At 39.1% G+C, this 18266-nt stretch overlaps 1 protein-coding gene across 1 annotated transcript in view; it reads right to left on the bottom strand.

Annotated features, from left to right (window-relative positions):
* The window catches only part of LOC126419263 (translocation protein SEC63 homolog), a 172494-nt gene that overhangs the window by 39978 nt on the left and 114250 nt on the right, over nt 1-18266 (bottom strand). Inside the window, exons 11-12 of the mRNA XM_050086421.1 lie at nt 17514-17719; nt 1500-1634 (exon numbers count right to left, since the gene is read on the bottom strand). Coding sequence (XP_049942378.1) covers nt 1500-1634; nt 17514-17719 — 341 coding nt within the window. The remainder of the gene's footprint in view (nt 1-1499; nt 1635-17513; nt 17720-18266) is intronic.

The following is an 18266-nucleotide window of genomic DNA, read 5'->3' as shown; positions in this document are numbered from 1 at the left end:
CAAGAGCTCTGTTTCCAGAATCCATGTGGATTTTTACAGAGAACATTTTCAATTTTCAAAATGATGTTCAATAATTCTACAACAGACTGACGTCAGCAGTATAGGCCTGTAATTACTCACATTTGTCTGATGACATTAAAAAAAAAAAAAATAGGAGTGACCTGCAAATTTTCCAATTATTAGATACCCTTCATTGCTCAAGTGACCACGATACACTTCTGCTAAATGTGGAGCGAGTTCTTTTGCATGATCTCTGCAAAACCTCCAGGTATTTCATCTGGTCCAACTGCCTTTCACCTGTTGAGCAGTTTTTGTTGCTTTCCTATTCTGTGGTCACTTTGCATTTTGCAATGAAATAGTTTCGGAATTCCAAATACAGTATTTCAGGCTTATCTGTTTTGTCTTCAGTTTTGCTGCCATTATGATCACCATGTTGTGGGTGATCAATGTACTAATATAATAAAGAGTATAATTAACAAACAAATAAAGGCAAACTCATTTTAATTATTTTCACTGGTAAATATATAATAAAAACCAAGTAACCAAGTACAATTGATATAATGATGGAAAAATTCAATCAACCCACAATAGCCATTTAAAACATTTACCTGTTTAAAATTAATGATATGGTTATAATAGAGGGAAACATTCCACGTAGGAAATATATATCTAAAAACAAAGATGATGTGACTTACCAAATGAAAGTGCTGGCAGGTCGACAGACACACAAACATACACACAAAATTCAAGCTTTCGCAACAAACTGTTGCCTCATCAGGAAAGAGGGAAGGAGAGGGAAAGACGAAAGGATGTGGGTTTTAAGGGAGAGGGTAAGGAGTCATTCCAATCCCGGGAGCGGAAAGACTTACCTTAGGGGGAAAAAAGGACGGGTATACACTCGCACACACACACACATATCCATCCACACATATACAGACACAAGCAGACATTGGTCTTTAAATATGTCTGCTTGTGTCTGTATATGTGTGGATGGATATGTGTGTGTGTGCGAGTGTATACCCGTCCTTTTTTCCCCCTAAGGTAAGTCTTTCCGCTCCCGGGACTGGAATGACTCCTTACCCTCTCCCTTAAAACCCACATCCTTTCGTCTTTCCCTCTCCTTCCCTCTTTCCTGATGAGGCAACAGTTTGTTACGAAAGCTTGAATTTTGTGTGTATGTTTGTGTTTGTTTGTGTGTCTGTCGACCTGCCAGCACTTTCATTTGGTAAGTCACATCATCTTTGTTTTTAGATATATATTACCTGTTTAAAACATTTACATATTCGTTTTATAATGCATAAAGTACTTTAAAGCAAGTAACTTGGTGTGGTGCCTTCATTAGCTCAAACATTACTTGCTTCAATAATTTATTTATGTTACAACTCTTGCAACTTTTCTGAAACATTTATTTTCATATATTTAAATAATTCCTTTTTGGCCAACATCTTATGGACTATTGATAATTATCTGTAAAAACTTGAAAATATTTTTAAGGTTACCTCGGATGGAGCCTGAGGCTTTTCATCAACCTTCTTGGCAGGCGTACTTCTGGATGACGTTTTTTGGCCCCTGGAGCTCTTCTTATTCGTTTTTTTACCCTTCTTCTGTTGCTTTTGCCACACTGGTTTTTTGGCCTATCAAAATGGGCAGAAAAATACTAAATTAAAATTCCTATATTTATTTAAAAAGTGACAACTGACATAAAAGTATGTCAGATTGGGAAAGGCATTAGGTAAACAAGACTGAAGATCAAAGTACATTTCTAATGAACAGTACAACGAGGGAGTGAGAAGAAACAATTTCTTCATTTTTGTTATACAGATAATGGAATATTTAATTTCAAGCAATGGAAAGTCCAGGACGGAATGTAACAATACTGGCAGTGTGGTTTCAGTTGCCTGAGACTGCAGTTGTGTCAGTTGCGTTTGCTTGTGTGTGTCGTCTATTGTTGACAAAGGCCTTAATGGCCGAAAGCTTTATTTGCGACAGTCTTTTTGTTGTGCCTATCTGTGACTCAGCATATCTGCTATATAGTAAGTACAATTTTCATAATATTGTTGGAATATTTTATTTTTGTTTTATCAAATCACAGTAACCCAAACACTGAGTCGGGAGATGAACTGTTGTAACTCAATAACAGACAGTGTAATTAATTGTACTTGAAATATTAATCCAATGTTGAAGTGCACTGGCAAATAAGAAATCAGTGCCTTCTAATTCACTTACAACTTTTCTTTTTCTCAGCAATTGTAGCTCAAGCTACTGCTATTCATCCTCTGAATACTTTCCAAAATTATCATAAACCTTTTATTTTAATCCTGTAGTGGTGCCACCTGACATTACCACGGAAAGTGGGTAGTAGGTGTAACATTACTATCGATCACTGTGGTGCTAGTATTCAGCTGGCACTGATCCAGACACATACTCTGCTGATATCATGCCAGACTCCAGCAAATAAGTCAGCTCAAAGCAATAATCTCACTCTTATTTCTCTGTGTGTTACGTTGCAAGCAGTGGGGCGCACGCTGCAAGTGCTATTATATTGGCTCTGATGGACTCTAGTTGCAGTATTGATTAGGGGTATTGTGTGTGTGTGTGTGTGTGTGTGTGTGTGTGTGTGTGTGTGTGTGTGTGTGTGGATCACCTCCTTACAAAAGTGGCAACAACTTGGAACCTATGATGTGTGCAAATCGGACTTTGAAAAATGTCATAATTAATCAGGTATGTGGGTTTTCAACTATGGAATATTTACAGTAACTCCAAATGCAAGCAACACAGGATTATCAGGAGCTAATGACAGCTATATTGTAGACAGCACAAGAGTTGGAGAATGCAGCAGGAACGTCTCCTACTCCATGCACATTTAAAGTCTTTCTACCACTTAACAATGTGGAGAGTAGGATGCTTAATTGTGATTACTGCAATTATATTTTTTGGCTTGTCGAATTGCCAACTTGGAAAGACAAAAGGCCACATTCTTGTTAGGAAACCCCAAACTTTACCATGTAATATAAAAATTAGCGTCATTAACGAATCTGGCGGAACTTGCCTAGATCCTTTCTTCGCCTGCAAGAACACAAAGAGACATATCATTACAGGCATGTTAGAATTTGGCACTGATAAAAATTCCCAAATAATCATATCTGAACTGGGCTGCTGATTTACAGGAATTAAGTAGAATTTGCAATTTCAAATGTTTGTGCATCAACAGCAGCACTATTGTGTGGCTATAAACATTGTTTCCATTCACCACACATGCAGCATGTCTGTCCCCCATCGGCACGAACATGCCACACATGTGACAAAAAAAGGACACTTGCAAGAGATATATTTCAGCAGTTGTAATGCAAATACATCCAAACCTATGGAAGTTTGCCAAGTATGTGATAAATCCATGGAAGTGCCGCCTTTTCAGGATGCAAACCAGAGAAAGTCCTTAGATGCATTCATAGGCAAGCACTTCACAAAATTATTTCTGGACACTACAGTAGCTGTGGCCTTGCTAAACCAATCTACTTATTTAAGTTTAGGGGCACCACACTTTGAGATAGATGAGACAAACCTTTGGAGCTATCGAGCCTTGCTATGAAAATTTACAGTTTTACTTACTTATGACAAAGCCACTCACCCAGTAATTTTTTCTTATGACCCCCATCCCTGTGAACAATGTTTTCAGGATAGATTCTCTTCACACTTTTGGATTTTCAATTCACAAAACAGTAAAACACTGAAAATGCTACTTCCGCAAGTATTCTTACAGGCAACTGCCAGTGATGGACTTGGGTTTTAATCTCTCTGCTGACGACTTGAATAAGAGGAAGATTTTTTCATGGCCACGACCTGCAAGGAAAAGACATACAACACTGCACCTAACACACAGTGCTCTTATAGCAATGTCCATGGCCATCTAGACTAAAAGCCACAGTCCGCCAGAACAGTTTGATGGCCACCAACTACTGCATCCTCTTGGACATTTTGCACCTTGTACCGGGGCATGTCATCACCAAGGCTTCTCCTTCCCAGATTGTCACCCTTGTGTGGCCCACAGGGGTGGATGCCATGCAACCTGTATCTGTGGGATGGTTTCTGCCCACCATGGGTCTATGACGTATCATGTAGCCCGGCCTCTGTTCACAAATTTCTACAGCAGAACTGACATTAGTTTTGCCTCTCCATGCTAGTCAGCAATTGCTGGTTTCTCCACACCTGTGGATCCTCGGTTCCACGGTGAAACATGTAACTCCCATTGAGCACTCCCATTGCCCACACTTTTCACAGTAATGATCATGGACATCGTTCTGTCACCTTCCCACATGTCGGCACCTCTGGACCGCATACCACCTATTTTATTCTACGTCACCCCCCCCCCCCCCCCCACCTCTCCGTGTTCACAGCTATGGGGTGTCATGACTCAGATGATGCAGATCCCAAGGTATTCCCTCTGAGGGATCAGACCAGACTCTGGCATATAAACCAGAGCTAGGTCAGTCTGACTACCCTTCTCTGCATGTGTTATTTTTCGAGCTGTGGAGTGCAATCAAATGAGAAATACAGTAATGAAAAAAATCACATGACCTAACAATTTGTCACAGTTTATCTTTCTTAACTTCTAGCAGTGTACAATAATTAAGTAGGAAGACTGCTGGAATTGTATGAACAATAAATTTCGTGTGAGACAGTGGCAAAGTGCATCACGTGAAATATAATAGACGTCTCTGGTGCTATTGTATGCTTCGAGTTTTATGTGTGTAATACAATGTTCCATGGTGGTTTTATTCAATGTATTTTACCCGGAAGTGCAAATACAGTTACTGGTACTAAATGTCTTATACTCACTGTTACTTATTCAACTGTGTTGACTCTAATATAGATTATGGGCCCGCGATGCATCTGGAATATGTATATCCATAATATAGTAGTGAGGAAGTATTGGAAAAGTTACAAGAAGTGCATGTGCGTGAAGTAAGAGTTATCCTTACAAGGCGAATGCAACTCCTTTGTATTATTCTTTGGTATTATTCTTTATGTTAAGAAACACCAAAGTTACTGTGAAAACGAGTGCAGAACAAATTCTGCAGATTGAACAACTTAGAGGTTGCAAAAACTATGTAACATGGAAATTTGCAGTAGAAGCGTATTTACGTTTGGACGACCTATGGAGTGAAGTGGACGGGACAATGGAAACCACAGATCAGAATTATTCAAGTACAAATAGGAAAGCAAAATCAAAGTTGATATTACTGGATGACTCAGTGAATTATGTTCACATTGATAAAGCTGTGACAGCAAAGGAAGTCAGAGACAAATTACGAACAGCATTTCAGGATGTAGGTCTTACAAGGAAAGGGATACAGAATTATAATGTATTCAAGGATCCTTGTGAGACGTGCATAAAAGGATTTAAGCAAGGCTGCCTTTTAAGACTAGTAAAACTAAATCTGCAGATGTCTTACAGTTAATCCATACAGATGTATGTGGCCCGATGGAGTGTGAATCCATAGGTGGGAGTTATTATTTTCTTACATTTACTGATGGTTATTCACGATATATTTATACTCTTAGTTTCAAAGTCCAAGTGAGTGACACTTTTGAGGAATATTATAATTTGGTCGAAAGGTGGACACAAAAGAAGATTAACCCTTCTAGTGTCAAATACGATCTAATCGGATCGTACGGTATGCGTGAAAAGTGCCACGTACGATCTAATCGTACTGCCGTTTTCGCGCACTTTTCTTTCAAACTAAGGCACAGATCGTGGTATATCGATGTTGTGAAGACAAATGAAGGTCGAAAGATAGTTGATGCCAATAATCAATATTTTCGAGTTCCAAACACAAGGTTGTTTTTCGTTTGTTTTGAAGGTACTATGGCGCCACCAAGGAAGAAGTCTCGTTTGAGTGCAATGTATACCGCGGAAAGTAGTGAAAGTGAGGATGATTTTGCAGGTTTTTCGGACAGTGGATCAATCTACTAGTGGTGATATCTCATCATATGAGTCATCAATAGCCGAATTTGCACCCAGCAGCGATGAAGACGATGTTGAAGAATTGACTGCAGCCAGCGACACGTTTGTTGAAATTGGAACTGATGAGTTGGACAATCTTGCTCCTCACCGCTTCACGTTTTCAGAATTACTGGGTCCCAAACATGTACCAATAAATGCTACCTCAACTGATTTTTTAACTTGTTTTTTACAGTGCAACTGTTTACGATAATGGCAACAGAAACAAACAGATATGCTCGGCAATTTCTCGAAACAAACCTAAACATATCAGTGAACTCTCGTGTGAGAAAGTGGTATCCTACCTCTGTGCCAGAAATGAGGGCTTTTGTGGCAGTAATATTAAATATGGGACTCATAAAGAAACCGACAATTTTTAGTTACTGGTCCACAGACGAAAATATGGCAACTCCATGGTTTCCCTGAATTTTTTCGCGAAATAGATTTCAGTTGCTCCTAAAATTTTTCCACTTGACAGACAATACAAAATTGTACCCTCCTGGGCATCCAGCATAGGACCCCACTGCAAAGTTTGATATTATGCTAAAAATTGCCAATAATGTGTTTCGTCACCATTATACACCTCATCAACAAGTGAGTGTTGACGAAAGTCTTGGCTCTAAAACTCATTCTCAACTCATCCAGTATCTCCCTAACAAACATCACCACAGATGGGGTGAAAAGTTCTGGGTGCTATGTGATTCTGTGGTGAACTACTGCCTTGGATTTTATGTGTACCATGGAGCAAGATGTGAAGCTGAGAGAGTGGAGGTAAAAGACCACGAATTAGGCTATGTAGTTATTACAAAATTACTTATTCTTGGAAATTACATGAACAAGGGGTACCACATTTTCTGTGACAATGTTTCTACGTCTATTCCAGTAGTGGAAAAACTGTATTCCATGGGAATCTTCCTCACTGGCACAATACGGAGGAACAGAAAATTTCTCCCACCTAATCTTCTTTCCAAATTTGACATTGGGCAGGTCAAATTCTTTAGAAACGCCTTTGTGCTTCTCTGTGGCTTCAGGGAAAAGAAGTCACAGATAAATCCAGCTCTGTTGATCAGTTCCTCCTCTACTGCAAAAGTGTCAGAGAGAAGTATTCACAAATGACGACTTTGAAGAAACCTGATGTCATATTTCAATATGATAAACATATGGAAGGGATTGATTCCTCAGATATGACGACGTACTGTTATCTGTATGAGAGGAGACTGTGAAATAATGGAAGAAAGTGGTTTTCAGCATTATTTACAGAATGTTTCTGAATACTTACATTCTTTATAAAGAAAATCTATCTTTGTCCGAGAAACCACTCACACATCTGAAATTCAACAGCAAAATCATCTGCAGGTTGTCCCAGGAGTGGCTCAAGATACAAAACTTAGCACCCACTACATCAAGTGCAAATGCAGCACCCCCCACAGTGTATGGTGTAGAAATACTACCGGGAAAGGAGGAGCGAGCCTGTGATGTGTGCTCTACAAAAGATACGAGGCGACGATCAAGAACAATGTGCGTACTCTGTAAGAAAGGATTACATCCCAAATGTGTTGGTCAACATTTATATGTCAATAAATGATCCTAAAACTCACTTGGTATTATGTTATTTTCTGTTGGAACTAGTAACAAAATTATAGATTTTTTGCCTATTTTTCACATCAGTTTTTTCAGGTTGCATTATTTTCTAAAATATGTGACAGAAAGACACAAACAAATATTATATCGTTCAGAATACTATGTAGATTGATAATATGAACACAAATTTTAAGTTCAATTATATTACATGTGGCTGTTTCTGTAAAAAAAAAAAAAAAAAACTCTAATACAAATATTGTTTTCTCTGTATGAGGCCTAATGGTGTACTCTGCTGGTATTTCAGTAGCTGAAGGTACTACCTATAAAAGAAGAAAAAAATTAAGGTCCTATGATAAACGGTTCAGATTTTATGGTAATTTTAACAAACTTCTGCAATTCACTACAAAATCGCCTGGCACTTTTCAGCTGATACCCTGAAAATCGCATGGCACCAAAAGGGTTAAGATCAACAGGTCTGATAACTGGAGAGAATATATTAACCAGAAATTGAAGACATTTGTGGCAGAAATGGGAATCAGGCATCAAACTACCACAAGGTACAGCCCATCTCAAAATGAGGTTGCTGAGAGGGCTAATAGGACCACTGTTGAAAGAGCAAGGAGCATGATAACTGATGCTGGATTATCAAAAGATTTTTGGGCAGATGTGGTATCAACGGCCATATATATTGGAACAATACATCACCTACAAAAGCATTAAGGAACAGAACCCCCTATCAGATATGGGTAGGAAGGCAACCTGACCTACGCAATATAAGGGTTTTTGGGTATGATGCAATGGCGCACATTCCCAAACAACTGAGAGGAAAATGGGAACCAAAAGCTAAAAAGCACATTTTTTTTGGGCTATTGTGAGAATTCAAAGGACTACCGATTACTGGACCCATTGAATATAAGGATAGTTACAATCAGATATGTAGTATTCTTTGAAAATACAAAGGACTATGAAGAATCCAAGACTACTAAGTTAATTGCACCTAGTTCTGAGAGTGAAATCTTATGTGAAGAAAGTGAAGAACAAGAAGAGGGCAGTCAAAGGCAAATGGAGAATATTAATGATGACAATGAGTTTGAGGTCGAACAAAATGGAGAGAACAATGTAAGGCGTTCTTCTTGAGTACCAAAACCAAAAGAATATCCAGATTTTGAGATGTATGCAGCCCAATCTTTTAATGATGAGTCAGCAACAGCAGAAGAAGCAATGATCGGCCTGAACTCTCAACACTGGAAAGAAGCGATGGAGAGGGAATTGGAATCTTTATCTCAGAATGAAACATTTGAATGGGTAAATACGCTGCCAGATAAGAAACCACTACAGGCAAAATGGGTATTCACTTTGCAGAGCCCCGAAAATTCATCACCAAGGTACAAAGCACAACTCGTAATAAAAGGATATTCACAAAAACAAGGGGTAGATCGCGAAGAAACTTTTTCACCTGTAGTCAAGTATACCTCACTGAGATATCTTTTAAGCCCTGGCAGCAAAACAAAATTTAAGAATTCATCATACCGATTTAAAAACAGAATATTTAAATGAGAAATTGGAGGAGGAGATATATGTCATTCCACAAAGAGAAGTTATGAAAACCAGATCAGAAAGGGAAAAGATCTGGCATTTGCGAAAAAGTATTTATGGACTTATTTTGCTGGAGTCGATGTCTATATAAAACTCTAACAAATATGAATACGAAGCAATCTAAGGCAGATTCCAGTATATACTATAAAATGGGAAGAGAAGGGATAATAATAATGGCAATATGCGTGGAAGACTTCTTTATCCTGACTGAAAACGAAATGAGAATTTTTAAGAAACAGCTGCAAACCAAGTTTAAGGTGCATGATTTGGAAAAAGTTAAACATTATTTAGGTATGCAGATCACTAAGGATGAAGAGAGACAAGAATTGAGCACAAATCAATCATAATATACAGAAAAAAATCTTAAAGAAATTTGGCATGAGTGATTGTAAATCCATAACTACTCCAATGGAAGTAGGAATGAAGTAAAACATAAATGACACAGATGTGGAATGTGATAAGAATGTTCCATATTTAGAAGCAGTACGGAGTCTGTTATATTTGTCTCAAATGTCACGACCTGACATTGATTTTGCCACCAACGCAGTGAGCAGATATTGCAAAGACCCACAGGAAAAGCACTAAAAAGCTGTGAACAGGATATTCCCATATCTAAAAGGAACTTCAAACCACAAATTAAGATACAATAGAGAAGGTAATGCAAAACTAGAAGAAGGCTATAGTGATGCAGACTGGGGAAGTGAATTGGAAGATAGACACTTCAATACTGGCTGCTGCTTTAAATTAAGGGGAGGGGGCGCTCATTTCATGGTCTTGTCAAAAGCAAAAAATTGTTGCATTGAATACCATAGAGACTGAGTATATGGCGTTATCTTACACCACTCAGGAAGCATTGTGGCTAAGAAAATTAATATGTGAAACAGAACCCAATTTAATAGTGGAACCCATAACGATCTTCTGTGACAATATAGGAGCCATTCGCCTAGGTAAAAATGATGTCACTAGTGCTAGGACAAAACATATTGACATAAGGCCCCATTTTATACGGGACCACACAGAGCGACAGAACACAGCTGTGGACTATCTGCGTACAGAAGACATTTTGGCTGACCATCTGACAAAACCCTTGGATAAAAAGAAGTTTGAAAAGACTGTGGGGCTATTTGGTTTATCTTGTGAAGGCAAACCACAAAATGTATGTTCAAAAGGGGGGGGGGGGGGGGGGTTGGAATTGTGTAAACAACACATTTTGTGCAAGACGGCGGCAAAGTGCATAATGTGAAATACAACAGACTTCTCTGGTGCTATTGTATGCTCTGATTTTTTTGTGGGTAATATAATGTTCCTTGGTTGTTGTGTTCGATGTATTTTACCTGGACGTGCAAATATAGTTACTGGCACTAAATGTCTTTTACTCACTACTATTTTTTCAACTGTGTCGACTCTAATGTAGACAAATATGTAAGTTTTTCATCTAAAATTGAAGCCTCTCACCATAAATACTGCTATAAAAAAGGTAGAGACATTGTACGGCAAGAGGGCCTGTTCTTACTTGCTTACACAAGATGGCATTAGGTTCTCTCATAATTGTGAAAAATGTACAGCCGCATAGTTTGTTTTAACTGAGTGCAGACAATACCAGCATGTGTTCTTGCTTAAAAAAAAAAATTACAGCAGGAAACTCAAAAATATGTACACTTCCTTTTTAGGTTTCTAACAATGATGGACAACATGTAGTAGCTAACACAATTAATTGTTAATTCCAATAAATTGGAAATAGGTGTTAATGGTCTCAGCTACACAGTGAAGTACTTTAATAAAATAGAATAGTGAACAGTAAAGAATTATTCCTAAAATCTGCTATCACTACTCCCACTCCAAGACTGTGTAATAAACTACGTCAAATTGCAATAATGAAATGAATATTTAAGATGTAAATCTGAGTAGAATGAATATTATACCATTGGAAAATGATTTCTTTGTATCCTCCGAACAGTCCCTACAGCTTGGTTTAATGCCACACAAAAACAGAAGTTATCATGATCATAGATAGGACCACAAATGGGTATTTTTGAAGCGATTCAATCCACCACAGTCACTCTCCTGTCCTCTGCATACCTTCTTAAAGGATTTATCTTAGGGAAAGCCAGAATTTCATGTGGCTCTGTGTTGGTATTTGGAACACATGAAAACCCTGCCCTGTAGGTAAAGCACCCAGTAATCAACTTGCTGACTGGAGTAACAAAATGCTGTACTTAATATATTCTTGACCATCTCTGAACTGGTAACTGTACCTCAGCACAAGTAGAATGATGCTGTTGTTTGCTATCTGCTGTGACGTTTTAGCACACAGCTATTTTTGAACTGCAACTGTATCTTTATGCTATGACAAGTCTCATCATTTTCATGAAGTTGGCTACGAAACAATAGCTGAGGTTTCACGGGGACTTTCAAGTGAACATTCCACTGGATGCGATTACAGAGTTGGCAATGTGTTCTAGAACACAACCTCATATCAAGTACCCTCCTTCTAACCCAGTGCCACACAATCCTTGAAGGTCTCATACATTATTTCAACTATGCTATAAATGATAATTAATTGAAACCCTCAGCTGCCAACAGGTGTTGTTGATATACCTCGATGGGGACAGCTGAAAATGTGTGCCCCGACTGGGACTCAAACCCGGGATCTCCTGCTTACATGGCAGACGCTCTATCCATCTGAGCCACCGAGGACACAGATGAATAGCGCAACAGCCCGCTTCCCGTGAGACCCACATGCCCAACTGTCCACAATCTACATATGTAATGAACCTAAGAGATATTCGCCTATCCACTCATTACTCGAGCACACTAAGGTGACGACTCCTGTAAGAGTTTGGGCAACCTGTCCGCATTCGCACAGACGAAGGTCAATGGCTAGGTAGCCTTTAACTATATATACAGGGTGGTCCATTGATCGTGACCGGGCCAAATATCTCACGAAATGAGCGTCAAATGAAAAAACTACAAAGAATGAAACTTGTCTAGCTTGAAGGGGGAAACCAGATGGTGCTATGGTTGGCCCGCTAGATGGCGCTGCCATAGGTCAAACGGATATCAACTGTGTTTTTTAAAATAGGAACCCCCATTTTTTATTACATATTCGTGTAGTGCGTAAAGAAATATGAATGTTTTAGTTGGACCACTTTTTTCGCTTTGTGATAGATGGCGCTGTAATAGTCACAAACATATGGCTCACAATTTTAGACGAACAGTTGGTAACAGGTAGGTTTTATAAATTAAAATACAGAATGTAGGTACTTATGAACTTTTTATTTCGGTTGTTCCAATGTGATATATGTAGCTTTGTGAACTTATCATTTCTGAGAATGCATGATGTTACAGAGTGATTATCTGTAAATACCACATTAATGCAATAAATGCTCAAAATGATGTCCGTCAACCTCAATGCATTTGGAAATACGTGTAACGACATTAGTCTCAACAGCGAGTACTTCGCCTTCCGTAATGTTCGCACATGCATTGACAATGTGCTGACGCATGTTGTCATGCGTTGTCGGTGGATCATGATAGCAAATATCCTTCAACTTTCCCCACAGAAAGAAATCCGGGGACGTCAGATCCGGTGAAAGTGTGGGCCATGGTATGGTGCTTCGACGACCAATCTGCCTGTCATGAAACGTGCTATTCAATACCGCTTCAACCGCACGCGAGCTATGTGCCGGACAACCATCATGTTGGAAGTACATCGCCATTCTGTCATGCAGTGAAACATCTTGTAGTAACATCGGTAGAACATTACGTAGGAAATCAGCATACATTGCACCATTTAGATTTCCATCGATAAAATGGGGCCCAATTATCCTTCCTCCCACAATGCCGCACCGTACATTAACCCACCAAGGTCCCTGACGTTCCACTTGTCAAAGACATCGTGGATTTTCTGTTGCCCAATAGTGCATATTATGCCAGTTTACGTTACTGTTGTTGGTGAATGACGCTTCATCGTTAAATAGAACATGTGCAAAAAATCTGTCATCGTCCCATAATTTCTCTTGTGCCCAGTGGCAGAACTGTACACTATGTTCAAAGTCATCGCCGTGCAATTCCTGGTACATAGAAATATGGTACGGTTACAATCGATGTCAAAACCGACATTTTTGAGATTCCCAATTCTTGCACAATTTGTCTGCTACTGATGTGCGGATTAGCCACGACAGCAACTAAAACACCTACTTGGGCATCATCATTTGTTGCAGGTCATGGTTGACATTTCACATGTGGCTGAACACTTCCTGTTTCCTTAAATAACGTAACTATCTGGCGAACGGTCCGGACACTTGGATGATGTCGTCCAGGATATCAAGCAACATACACTGCACACGCCCGTTGGGCATTTTGATCACAATAGCCATACATCAACACGATATCGACCTTTTCTGCAATTGGTAAACGGTCCGTTTTAACACGGGTAATGTATCACGAAGCAAATACCGTCTGCACTGGCGGAATATTACATGATACCATGTACTTATACATTTGTGACTATTACAGCACCACCTATCACAAAGCGAAAAAAGTGGTCGAACTAAAACATTCATATTTCTTTACGTACTACACGAATATGTAATAAAAAATGGGGGTTCCTACTTTTAAAAAATGCAGTTGATATCCGTTTGACCTATGGCAGCGCCATCTAGCGGGCCAACCATAGTCCCATCTGGTTTCCCGCTTCAAGCTAGATGAGTTTCGTTCTTTGTAATTTTTTCATTTGATGCTTATTTTGTGAGATATTTGGCCCAGTCACTATCAATGGACCACCCTGTATATGAAGATAGTAACTGTTCTCAAAGGAACAGATACAACTGATGACTGTGCAGCTTCTCTAGAATAAAAGATAACTAATTGAAACCCTCACCTGCCGACAGGTGTTGTTGAAATACCTCGATGTAGACAGCTGAAAATGTGTGCCCCGACCGGGGTAAGCAGGAGATCCTGGGTTTGAGTCCCGGTCGGGGCATACATTTTCAGCTGTCCCCATCGGGGTATATCAACAACACCTGTCGGCAGGTGAGGGTTTCAATTAACTATCCTTTATTCTAGAGAAGCTGCACGGTCATCAATGGTATCTGTTCTTTAGAGGACAGTTACTATCTTCATATATGTGCTATAAATATCTCAATGCAAGTCCCGAAATAAGATTTTCTCTCTTTCATCTCCTTCCCACATCATCCACTTGTGCTTTTTAAGTAGAGGTAACATTATGAAAAGGATAGATTGCTACTCACCATATAGCAGAGCTGTTGAGTTGCAGATAGGCACAACAAAAGCACTTAACAAGTAAGCTTTTAGCCAAAAAGCCGCCTTCCGAATTAGACAACATAAACACACACATTTATGCAAATACAACACAGTACCACTGTCCCTGTCTCCGGCCTCAGCAGACAGAGACAGTGGCCATGTGTGTCCAAGTTGCATTTGCACAAATGTATGTGTGTCTGTTCTCTAACGCTGTCCCCATCAGTCCCACTTCACTCCCCCACCATCTTCACAGTCTCCCTATTCCTCCATACAGCCTCTCCTATCCAATTAATTCTTCCAAATTCTTGTAAACTCTTCTTCCCTGCATCAGAGTGAGATAAGCGGTGCTACATTCCTATTCTGTGTGCTTGCTGGCCCTTCCACCCAGCTGCCAACCACTCTTCCTTCCAACCGAGCGAGATGGCACAGTGGTTAGCACACTGGACTCTCATTCGGGAGGACAACGGTTCAATCCCGTCTCTGGCCATCCAGATTTAGGTTTTCCGTGATTTCCCTAAATCGTTTCAGGCAAATGCCGGGATGGTTCCTTTGAAAGAGCATGGCCGATTTCCTTCCCAATCCTTCCCTAACCCGAGCTTGCGCTCCGTCTCTAATGACCTCGTTGTCGACGGGACGTTGAACACTAACCACCACCACCACCACCACCACCACTCTTCCTTCCAGAACTCCCTCCGACTCCTTTCTTCCTCCACCCATTCCTCCCGACAGAACGCCTTATCTCAATCGAACTGCAGCGCTAGCATAATATAAGCGGGCAGCACAACATAGCCACGCACATGCTTGTGTACTCTGTTAGGTCTGGAGGAGGACTGATCTGAATTCTTAGCAACATTCTCAGTCATTTACGTGCCTATCAATAGGCACAGAAAAATTTCATGAAAAATAATGTGAAATTAGACTTTGTGGCAAAATAACTGTCAAATTTTTGCGAGATATCTGAAACGATAATTTTGCCACACAAAAGTTTATAAATCTGAGGGTAGCAATTTTTACTAGAATTCGTAATTGATAGTTGTTGAATGTTAAAACCACATGTTGACTTCTAATCTCATCTAGACTGAGGTTAGTGTACAATCTTAAAATGAAAGTTCATTTACCAAGTAACGAACTTTGATGTGACGATGAAAACAGCACCAAATTTGAAGGGGGGGAATCCAAATTTGGCAAAAACAGCACACAATTTCGTAAAAGTTACAGAATCTGGCAAAAAACGAGCCACATTTGTAAAAAAAAAAAAAATCACCAAATTTGAAAAACATAATTTGGCAAAAAAGCAACAGGAAATTTGACAAAATTACTGATCTTGACAAAAAATAATGCAGAATTTCACAAAAAAAGCGAGACTGAATTTGGCAAAAATTCCTGAATTTAGCAAAACCACCTCCAAATATGATAGAAGAACAACACTGAATTTGATTAAAACGCAGAATCTGGCAAAATATAATACCAAATTTGACAAGAACCACAAAATTCACCAAAGACAACTCCAAATTTGGAAGAAAAAGAGGGCCAAATGTGGCACTGAATGTAGCAAAATGTAACACCGAATCCAGCAAATTAATAACAATTATTTTGACAAAAATAGCAACAATTTTAGCAAAAATCATACAAAATTTAGCAAAAAAATAACATTGAATCTGGGGAAGAAAACATCAAATTTGGTCACAAATAGATTGATTTTTTCATGTCCCTACATATCAATGAACCAATGCCTCAACTGGAAAGTGAGATGTTACCTTTATTCCCTCTATTAGTTACATTCAATAAATGTATTCCTTCAGGAAATTAGTCATTAAGAATAGCATCAGTCTGCCTGTAGCACTGAAATTCTTGACAACTGACCCTAATTCGTGTGGTAACATAAAACTTAACAGAGACATACGTAAGTGTGCATGTGTGTGTATAGGGGTTATTAGTTAATATTGTCACAGATTTGCTTAGTTAACCATTTGACTGCTGTGGACAAGATAATCATCATGCTCCACAGCTTCCCAGGTGCCGACGACATGTTTAAACTTGTCCTCTGGGTTTTCCTAAGCACTACTGATGCATGTACGCATCCCATCCCGCCAACTCTCTCACTGCTGCAAATGAATTGCTTTCATATCTCTGTGAATAAAACAATTCCTACTATTTATCATTAGCCGAACAGTCAGCTTGTGGGAAATGCCATGCATGGGGGCCTGGGTTCCATTCCCTGCTGGGATGGGAGATTTTCTACCCTCAGGGACTGGGTGTTATGCTGTCCTCATCATCATTTCATCCCCATTGTCGACGAGCAAGTCACCCAATGTGGTGTCGCACTTGATAAGACTTGCACTTGGCGGCCAAACTTCCCGCCTGGGAAATCCCGGCCACTGATGCCATATGCTCATTTCCATTTCCATCATATAATATACATGCCTCTTTGCTATCATTTGCAAAAAACTTTGTTTTGATATCTTGAACTGTTCATGAAGTATTATGACTGTTATAACCATATTATTCTTGATTTGTACGTACAGAAATGGGTGCTTTGAGTGCAACCATCTGCTGGATATAAAAACTAAGTTGATAATAAAACGAGATGATATTCTGCTCTCAATTTTAAATAAAATTTCAATAACTTGACCACATTTCATTCACAGCAATCTATGAGCTAAAATCAACCATATGCAAAGTTTATGCAAATAGTTTCTATCCCAGCAAACTCTTTAAAGTTTTGCATAATGCGTTACTTAATTTGATGCAGCACAGAAATTATTACAGATAATGAAAAGGAATTCAGTGCTTTTATCTGGTGCACAGACTGTAAGATTTGCAAACATAAAATTTTTCACCAAACAGCTCCTTAGTATCAGACTATAATGGCAGCTGTCTCTCAGCACAGGATGCAGAAGGCACGCCTGTAGCAGCCAAAGCACTACTAAAATAGCTGTAAGATGAAAATTTGCAAAATGATTTTTTACTTATCAGAGATGAGAAAGTTTTAGCAATGATTTTCACAAGTGTTGTGGTAGACAAACACTACAAAGCGTAAAATTCCTTATAGCAGATACAGCTTACTTACCTGTTCTTCTTTCTTTGGAGGCTGCTCCTGATCTTCCTGCTCTTTTTCTTTCTCTGCTAAATCTTCCAACATCTCCTGGGGAGGAGCATGTTGTGCTGCCTTTGTATCATCCCCAAAGAGGATGCTCATGTCGTGACGTATTAGTGTTACCGTCACAGTGACAATTGCCCCTGCCGTGTAGACAGTTGGATTTTCATCATCAATCACTGCAAAATACATGAAATAAAATAATGGTAAAATTAAAATTTTGCCATGTAAAACACAGAAAAAAGCAGCTTTGTAGACAGTTAGGAAAATTAAATATTGTTTGCTTCATTGAAGAGTGTTGCTAGCAGGTTCGGAGAATTTTAGTTGTTAAGTGTCACACCTGGTGAGCTTGTGGATGATGTGGATTTGACAGCAATTTTTATATGAAGGGCTACATTCTTTTATAAATGACGATTCCTTTTGTGTTATACACGTGGAATATTCAAACATGAATGACACAAGAACAGTGTCCTCTTAAAAGAAATAATGCATCAATGCACACTAAAACACTGCAGAATAATGCATAAATAGAAATTAATAGTAAAATGAAAACAACTTTAATTTGATGTTATAATTATCATAAAATAAATACAGAGGGGCCCATGAAGTGTAGACACTCTCTGATAGTTAATATCTTTGGAACAAAATGACATATCATTGCAATTTTGTGGGGTAACTTTGTCCATTGTTTTCTCAACAGATCTTGGCGCATGTTTTCCAGCGGGT

This window comes from Schistocerca serialis, chromosome 9, assembly GCF_023864345.2.
Source record: "Schistocerca serialis cubense isolate TAMUIC-IGC-003099 chromosome 9, iqSchSeri2.2, whole genome shotgun sequence".
Lineage (NCBI taxonomy): Eukaryota > Metazoa > Arthropoda > Insecta > Orthoptera > Acrididae > Schistocerca > Schistocerca serialis.
The sequence above is the reverse complement of the archived record's forward strand: the minus strand, read 5'-3'. Positions and strand labels throughout refer to the sequence as shown.